This window comes from Temnothorax nylanderi, unplaced genomic scaffold, assembly GCF_030848795.1.
Source record: "Temnothorax nylanderi isolate EJ_2023f unplaced genomic scaffold, tnyl_v1.0 TNYL_tig0058_pilon, whole genome shotgun sequence".
In the NCBI taxonomy this organism is placed as follows: Eukaryota; Metazoa; Arthropoda; class Insecta; order Hymenoptera; family Formicidae; genus Temnothorax; species Temnothorax nylanderi.
This window is the reverse complement of record NW_027249120.1, coordinates 615223-623217: the sequence shown is the minus strand read 5'-3', so window position 1 is coordinate 623217 and position 7995 is coordinate 615223. Positions and strand designations below refer to the sequence as shown.

The 7995-nt window shown below is 43.0% G+C and overlaps 1 protein-coding gene across 1 annotated transcript; it reads left to right on the top strand.

Annotated features, from left to right (window-relative positions):
* Positions 1-579: 579 nt before the first annotated feature.
* On the top strand, positions 580-7277 carry Cyp18a1 (Cytochrome P450 18a1). The gene is made up of 5 exons (XM_071707435.1): positions 580-1513; positions 2044-2165; positions 2572-3001; positions 3168-3432; positions 4247-7277. The coding sequence occupies exons 1-5, from the start codon at positions 1096-1098 to the stop codon at positions 4671-4673; spliced, it is 1662 nt and encodes a 553-aa protein (XP_071563536.1). The 5' UTR covers positions 580-1095; the 3' UTR covers positions 4674-7277.
* Positions 7278-7995: the final 718 nt, after the last annotated feature.

The following is a 7995-nucleotide window of genomic DNA, read 5'->3' as shown; positions in this document are numbered from 1 at the left end:
AGATCAAATGCGGATATTGAAAAATTCAAGATCCGTTTTTGAACCGAGACGAGATCAACAAATTCATTTATGCAATGAATCGTGCAATAAATATTCCGAGGAATGAAAATAGTAAATATTTATTTTCACAAAATTCCACGTACCACGTATCTATTTCTCCATTTTTCCGAACGAAGTGATGCATTCGACGAGACGCGATGCAGTCGCGATAGCTGTCTGCGCAAAGAATCCGATCGTCGTCGCAGCGTTGGTCGCGCCCCACCGCGATCAGGGAAGGACCCCGCGGGAAACCATCTCTCCCCACCATGATGTTCTAGGATAAGAAGCCTCGTGGTCTTGGGCCCTCCCGAGAGCGGGGATCATAGGTCCGCCCTCTACGATAAGTGGGAGAACGCCGATCGTGCGTAACATCGGTACATTTGTTGGGTGCTCCGCACTAAGGCGATCGGCGTATCCCCCACTTATACAAATCGACCCCACCGCCCACGGTGTTCCTCTCTCTGTCGTTCGGCCACCCCTCCATACCAAGGGACTGTTGGGGGCAGTAGATGATTCACTATATAAGACAGGCAAGGACAAGAAGGTGTATGCTAGTACATACAATCCTTCCGTGGCTCGCACATTTCACGACGTGGCGAGCGGCGGCGAATTCGGCTGCGGCGTTGACCGACTTTTCATTCTCTCTCTTCTTTTCCTCCTCCTCTTCTCCTAGTTGGGCTCCTTCTTACCTTCTCCTTCCTTTGCCTTGAAACTACATTGTCATTTTATATCTTTTGGGAACTTTGAACCGTCCCCTTGTAGTTTTTACCCTTCCTTACTACCCTACAGCCGAGACATCACTCATTTGTCTCGATAGGAGCAGTCACATATAAGACGTAGAGTCGAACGGACATAGTATAGTCCGAGCGGACGGAGCAAACTGTGTCGTTTTTTTTTCGTATCAAGAGACTAAGAGAAAGAGAAACGTACAAATATAGAGACTTTGTGCGATATATACGTCAGTGATAACCACGCAACGACAGGCACTCGAAGACATTTACCAGCGCTTCGAGATCACGGATCCTTGATCAATCGGTGGTCCGTGATCGATACAAGATGCTGGTGGAACAAATCATACCGCTGGTGGAACAAATCATGCCGCTGGTGGAACAAATCATGCTGTGGCTCTGGAACAAAATGGGCGGAAGCATCATCGGGGTCCTTTGCACCCTTTTAGTGTTCGCCGGCGCTTTCGCTGGTGCTTTTCTACTGGTGAAGTGGGTAATATACATCAAAAGCTTGCCGCCCGGCCCATTGGGAGTGCCGATCTGGGGCTACTTACCCTTTATGAAAAGCCCCACGCACTTGCATTTCCACGAGCTGGCCAAGAAGCACGGTAAAATATTCAGCGTCACCATAGGCTCCGGGTTGACTGTCGTTATCAGCGATTATCGCATCATCCGCGATGCGTTCAAAAGGGAGGAGTTCAGCGGCAGGCCGCGCACCGACTTCATGAGCATCCTCGACGGATACGGTAAGTGTCAAAAGCACAACAGATTCCAATAATACGCTTTAATCTCGCGACTTTATCACGCTCTCGTATCGTCGGGGCGGGTTAAAGCACTCTGCCGGCTTGCTCGTCTTTCGCACGATTTCCACATTTTATCGGTTTTATCGGGAGTTCTTCGCTCGTGCCGCGCGTCGGGATTATTCTCAATGCTGGCTGATATCGGAAACATTTTTTTTTTAGTGCGTTTTACTAAGCAAAACTAGCAAGACTATAACGAAATTGGAATACGACATTCGAGGAAACTTTACGGGTGACTTCTCTTCCGTGATCGTTTCTACGATATTTTCCGAACCGTCGCATTTCCGATCGGTCACGGCTATTGATTTCCACGGTTGCTTCTCGGTCAATGCTAGCTTGTGCTTTGAGATGTTGCAATCGATCGTCCGCGAACCGATCGATACCGTGAAAACGAAACGAGTCCACGGATGACGCGCCGCATATGAGAGAGTTATCGCGGTTTCCGTGGCTCAGCATCGTTCTCGTTGCTGTTGCAGGCATCATCAACACGGAGGGTGCCTTGTGGGAGGATCAGAGGAAATTCCTTCACAAAAATCTTAGAAGTTTCGGCATGTCGAATATCAGACGCGAAAAGACAAAAATGAACGAGAAAATCATGGTTAGTACCTAATTTGGATTTATAATCCTGCAATTTGTTGATTTATATAGCGAGTACTATAAAACTTTCAAGATGCGTATCTAAGCATTGCATCTCTACGTGATATTTTAAAATTGTGATATATAAAATATATCATTTATAATTTAATATAATACGAAGGAGATATTCTCGAGATATACGTTTTTCTTTAATTTACAATATTCTGTACTTAAATACAATATGTAAAAATTTTTTGTATTTAATTACTAATATTTTGTTTTATATTTATATTTTGTACTTAAATACAATATATAAAAATATTTTTGTGAGTACGATATTGATAAAAATTTTCATCGCATGAAAATAAATTATCAAAAAATTTAATCCAAAATACCATAAAATAAACGATCACAATATTTTGATTTAGCACGAGGTCAAAATATTTCTTAACCAAGTGGAGTCGAAGCGAGGGGCTCCCACAGACATCTCGTCCTATCTGGCTCTGTCGATCAGCAATGTCATCTGTAAGCTTACAATGAGCGTTCGCTTCCACCTTAATGACCCGAGATTCGGGAGGTTCATGAAACTCATTGACGAGGGATTCAAACTCTTCGCTTGTTTGGCGTCTGTGAATTACATACCACTGTTCCGCCACCTACCATGGTTCCACGATATCCGAAATAGGATCTCGCAGAATCGAGCGGAAATGGCTGAGTTTCACCAAAACATTATTGATGACCACAGAGAGAAATTCAACGAGGACAGCATTAACGACATCACTGATGCCTATATACACGAAATTCGGCAAGCCGAGAATAAAGGTCAAGCAGACGAGCTTTTCCAGGGAAAAGATAAAGGTGAGCAGAAATCAATTTTTTCAATCGGTTTTTTCAAAGGGTACACTACGCTAATCCCACGTCTCAGCATTATTTCAAGTAATATTAATAACATTATATTCGTATAATTTAATGATTTGTAATACGAACATTTCTTTGAACGGCTGGTTTTTTCTTCTTTACGCAGATCGTCAAATGCAACAAATTCTGGGCGATCTCTTCTCTGCGGGTATGGAGACAGTGAAAACGACATTGAAATGGGCGGAGCTTTTCATGGTGCTCAACCCGGAAATGGCAAGGGCGGTACAGGACGAATTGGATAGGGTTGTAACAAGGGCAAGATTACCCACGCTAGAGGATCTTCCCAACCTTCCAATCACAGAGGCAACGATTCAAGAGGTTCTTCGCAGGTCCAACCTCGTACCACTTGGAACTCCGCATGCTACCACAAAGTAAAACTTTACTATTTTATCTTCGATTTGTTCCCGTACGATCCTTTGACGAAAATGCTCTTTGTTGTCCATTGTGTCCGGATGGTCAGCCCTTTTGCTTTCTCTCTACGTGAGCTAAGATTTCACAACGGGTCCTCGCCTTCCTCCTCGGCGGCTTTCCGTCTGACATATCCCTCGTGCCTCGCTCGTGCGCGCGCGCGCGCGCGGGCGCGACCGTTTTGGACGATTATATTCGGCAAGAAAAAGTGAAAGCAAAAGGTGTGTGGCCTCTTGTCTGCTTTTCGGCTGGGTCGCCCCGCCTTTTCGAGGCGCCTTCGAGGTCGATGACACCGTTTCACAGAGAGCCTGTTTGAGCCGAGGCAGATGGATCGGATATCGATATCTATTGAAAATAGTTGTTAGGAATGATCGCGCATGAAAGCAGTGTTAGAAACGGCGCGGGCGGCACGGTTTCACTTCTTTGCGAAGAACGCGGCCAGAAAGAGCGTGACGAGCGCACGTGCGTGCGTGTAAAAAGCCAAGTTGGTGCCTGACTTCACCAACAGATTAATATCCCGTGACCATTGAAATATAAAATTATCAAACATTAAGCACAGCAATTAAATTTTGCGTGAAATTTTAGATTTACATGTATTATGGTTTTTTTTTATATTTAATAGAAAGTTATTGATAACGAAACGAGCCAATTTTTATCGCATATGCTTAATCATAAGAAAACATATCCTGATCCTCTCCAAGATCAATTATTTTCAATCGATTAATCGCCATTATTAGCTGGAATTTTAGTAAAAATGTTGCCTAATTAATGTTGCAGGGACGTGGAGTTGAACGGTTATAAAATCCCAGCTGGTACTACCGTGATACCGCTATTGTACTCAGTGCATATGGATACGGAACTCTGGGACGATCCGGAAGCCTTTCGGCCTAACCGTTTCCTTACCGAGGACGGTAAAGTCTTTAAGCCGAACTACTTCATACCCTTCGGAGTCGGTAAACGAATGTGCATGGGCGAAGTGTTGGCACGCATGGAACTCTTCCTGTTCTTCAGTTGCATGATGCACAACTTTAACTTGAGCCTGCCCAAAAACGCGCCTTTGCCCAGCTTGCGTGGCAATGCCGGTATCACAATATCGCCGGAACCCTTTGAGGTTTGCTTTCTGAAGAGGCCTCTTCAGACCAACTTGATGGCCTACAATAACGCTGAGGCCTCCACGCCTATTCGTAACATTGGCAGCCATTAAGTGTCCTCAACGGATTCCAGAACACGGGCACGGTACTTGTTCCTATTGCCACAGGAGAGGCGAACAAAGAGAAGAGATCCGCAAGTCGCGTGCTGACGCCATGGGGATCCCATCCACGTTCAGGCACGTGCGCATCAGCTGAGATGGAGACCCGTAAGATTATCTAATTGTACGATTAATTGTCGGAGAACGGTCGAACGTTCACGCTTTGTCAAAACCTTCACGTAAAATCAAATATTTGCAGTAAATCTTGAAATTGTTATAGCTGAAAAAATTACAGATTCATTTCGCTAAAAAATGAGAGAGTTTAGTTAAAAGTTTAGTTCTATTAAAAAACCTAAACTAACTTTTAAAAACTAAAAATTCTCTGAAATTATACATGAACGATCGTTCTCTGGAATTTAAAATAGTATATAATTAAAAATATTTTAGTGTATAATTAAAAGTGAATTGAGTCTTCAAGAACAAAAAAATTGATAGATTATAGAAAGTTACTGAAATAATTTTGCTAATAGAATAGAATGTAAGCTAGGTTCTCGAGCGTGTATCCAATACATGTCCGTCCATTTAATTTTGGCAAGATTTTATATGATCCGATTTCTAATTACGAAGTTCGTTATTGACAAATATACTTTTTACAATTTTATCTTTTATCTCTAAAATGAGATTTTATCCTTTATATCTAGGTTTTAAAAAATCTACAATTTAAATTATTAAAAAATTTTAAAAAATTTTTCAAAATTATTTAAAAAATCTACAATTTTAATTATTAAAATTTTTTTGAAAATTCGTGACCTTGCCAATCGTGGTTTCTTTTCACAGCGTTTACGAGATAAATAATTTCAAGCTGATAAAAAATTTGATTAAGAAAGAAAAGAATAGTCCACCGTATGGTAACGTATCACATACGAGCTGTGATACCGTTATCATAATCCTATTAAAAATTCTAAGTAGTCATTTTATTTTACTACGCCGGAACCGTAATAATAGATAAGTTTTGGCTACAAGTATAATAATAGGTAAATTTGTGGCTGCGGAGGTAGTTTCTTTGTAAGACAGCTAGTCTAACATCGGATGGTCGAAGGAAAGCGGAAGTCCTCCTCGGCTAGCTTAGAGTACAAAAGGAGCATTACTTCGAAGAGCCTACATCTCCTCCCTCCTCCTTCTTACTCTCACAGTCTTTTCCGAACTCATCACTCAATTCCTTAATCGTCCATGAGTATTTATTGCTTTGCAAATGTTACTTTGCTCCCGCTCACCCTTGCTCCTCGCCTCGTATTTATTCGCGCTTAGTTCTAGATCGGCGAGATCGACGGGATTCCGATGTGTCTTGGACGGTTTCGACAGCGATTTCGTGCCTAACGAGTTCGCAATCTGTCGGTTCGTCACGTTAATGACATTAATGACTCCAAATGCAACGAAACACCGATTTCGTGCCTAATGAATAACGTCAATTTTGCCACATTGTACTAAATCATGGCTCGTATCGAGGTGTTTCGTCTCTCGAAAGCTCTCAATTTGACACGGTTTTACAACGTTAACGACTTCAAAAGTGATCAAACGACACCGATCACGATCCCGAACGCCGTCGACTCGTCATAGATCTCCGCGGACGAACGAGGATGGCGGCTCATTATCCGATGCTCCTCTTTCGTTCACGATAATAACAGTTATCCGTTATTAAGACAGAGAGAAAGACAATGAGCGAGAGAGAGAGAGAGAGAGAGAGAGAGAAAGAGAGAGAGAGAGAAAGACAGTATATTTGCGTATGTAATGTTAGGTTGCATGTAAGTAAATAGATGATAGATTTGAGCGTGCGTGAACGTTAGCGTGTATTTGCTGTACGTGTTTTTAATATTATATACATAGCTGGTCGACGAATCACGTGCCGTTTGACGAGAAAATGCGAGACTGCCCTTGCACCCGAGACCGCTCGCGCCCAATATAGTTAATTTTTCTAGCGATTTTCTAACAGTGTGGGTCGTGCCAGTACTGGTCGACCCAGCTGAACAGAACAGGCCAGGCCCGTGAGCGATTTTCGTGAAAGTCGCCGTTGTGAGATTCCGTTGCGACATCCGCCATTCGGCGGACGACCACACAGCGCGGCGCGGCGGCCATTCGGAAATGAGAAAATGGAACAAAAAAATTATGTATCAAGCAAACATCGATCGGGCCGATCGGATTGATCGGCCGCTATACAGCTTGGGTGCGAGCGCGGGCTGAGGCTGTGAATCTAAGAGACCCGGGATGTACGGTCGACGAATCATTGTGACGTCGTGCAGTTCGATTTCCCAAAGATATCCCAGGCTGTGCATCCTAAACAGCGACGAGAAGCCGCGCGGCGACGTCCTGATCTCTGAGATCAGGAGGGCGAATCCGAAACGTGTACCTTTTAAGCGTACTCGACGACTGACGGACCCCTTTTAGCGGGATCGACGCCGCGCGGGCAAAGCTCCTTCGCTCAAGTATCCGATAGAGATAATTAGTCTTACCACATAGCATGCATGAATTACAGAATACCGCATTGTGTTCACCCATCGTCGACAGCGAAGAACATTTAACGTTCTTCTTTTTCTATGAAATAAAGATGTGTTTTACAACTGAGGTAACCGTCCGATAAGTGATTCATCCCTACCACCACAGTCCTAAAAAGATACTCGTTTTGTTAACAAGAATCCATTAAAAAAAAAAAGATAATAAGAAGACATTCATTTCACAGATTCTGAAAAGATTTCAAAATGCGACACAAACTTAAAATGATTCTTTTATTCTGTATTTTATAAATCATAAAACAACAAGCGTATTCAAGCGAAATAACAGTATTTAAGTGCACAGAAATATCGCTAGAGATTTCGATAGATATGCCAAGAAAACATACATTACCATTCGTAACGCTGACGAGTGTTCATCGGCCGAATATATATATATAAAAAAAACTTTGAATTCTTTATCGATCGTTCCCGCGAAAAATTTCGTCTGGAAACTGCAGTCTTGGGAACCGGATTCTTAAAGATGAGTAAAAAAAACTTGTGGTTCTTCGGCTGCATACACCATCGGCCTTCGACTCTGATCTCCGTGATCGCGCGCCCATCCCTTCCTGTCGCTGTTCAATACTTGGAGGACTTTTGCTTGGGGCCTACGAAAGAGAACTGAGCTGGACCTAGCTTTCTCTTCCACTGATCCGCTCAGTCTCGCATTTGGTAAAACGCTTTTTTTTCAATTCGTACAGGCATTCGTATTCTGCTGTGGCAAAAAACAGTCATGAATCTGATCTCGCTAGCTACTTTAACTGGGTGAGGTTAAAAAAAAAGGCCGTAATTAG

Bases quoted from the DNA above. Each gene is read 5' to 3' on its own strand.
- Cyp18a1 (XM_071707435.1), top strand. From the start codon at position 1,096: ATGCTGGTGGAACAAATCATACCGCTGGTGGAACAAATCATGCCGCTG. The intron at 2,166-2,571 runs GTTAGTACCTAA...ATTTTGATTTAG, and splicing joins AAATGAACGAGAAAATCATG to CACGAGGTCAAAATATTTCT. The intron at 3,002-3,167 runs GTGAGCAGAAAT...TTCTTTACGCAG, and splicing joins TTTCCAGGGAAAAGATAAAG to ATCGTCAAATGCAACAAATT.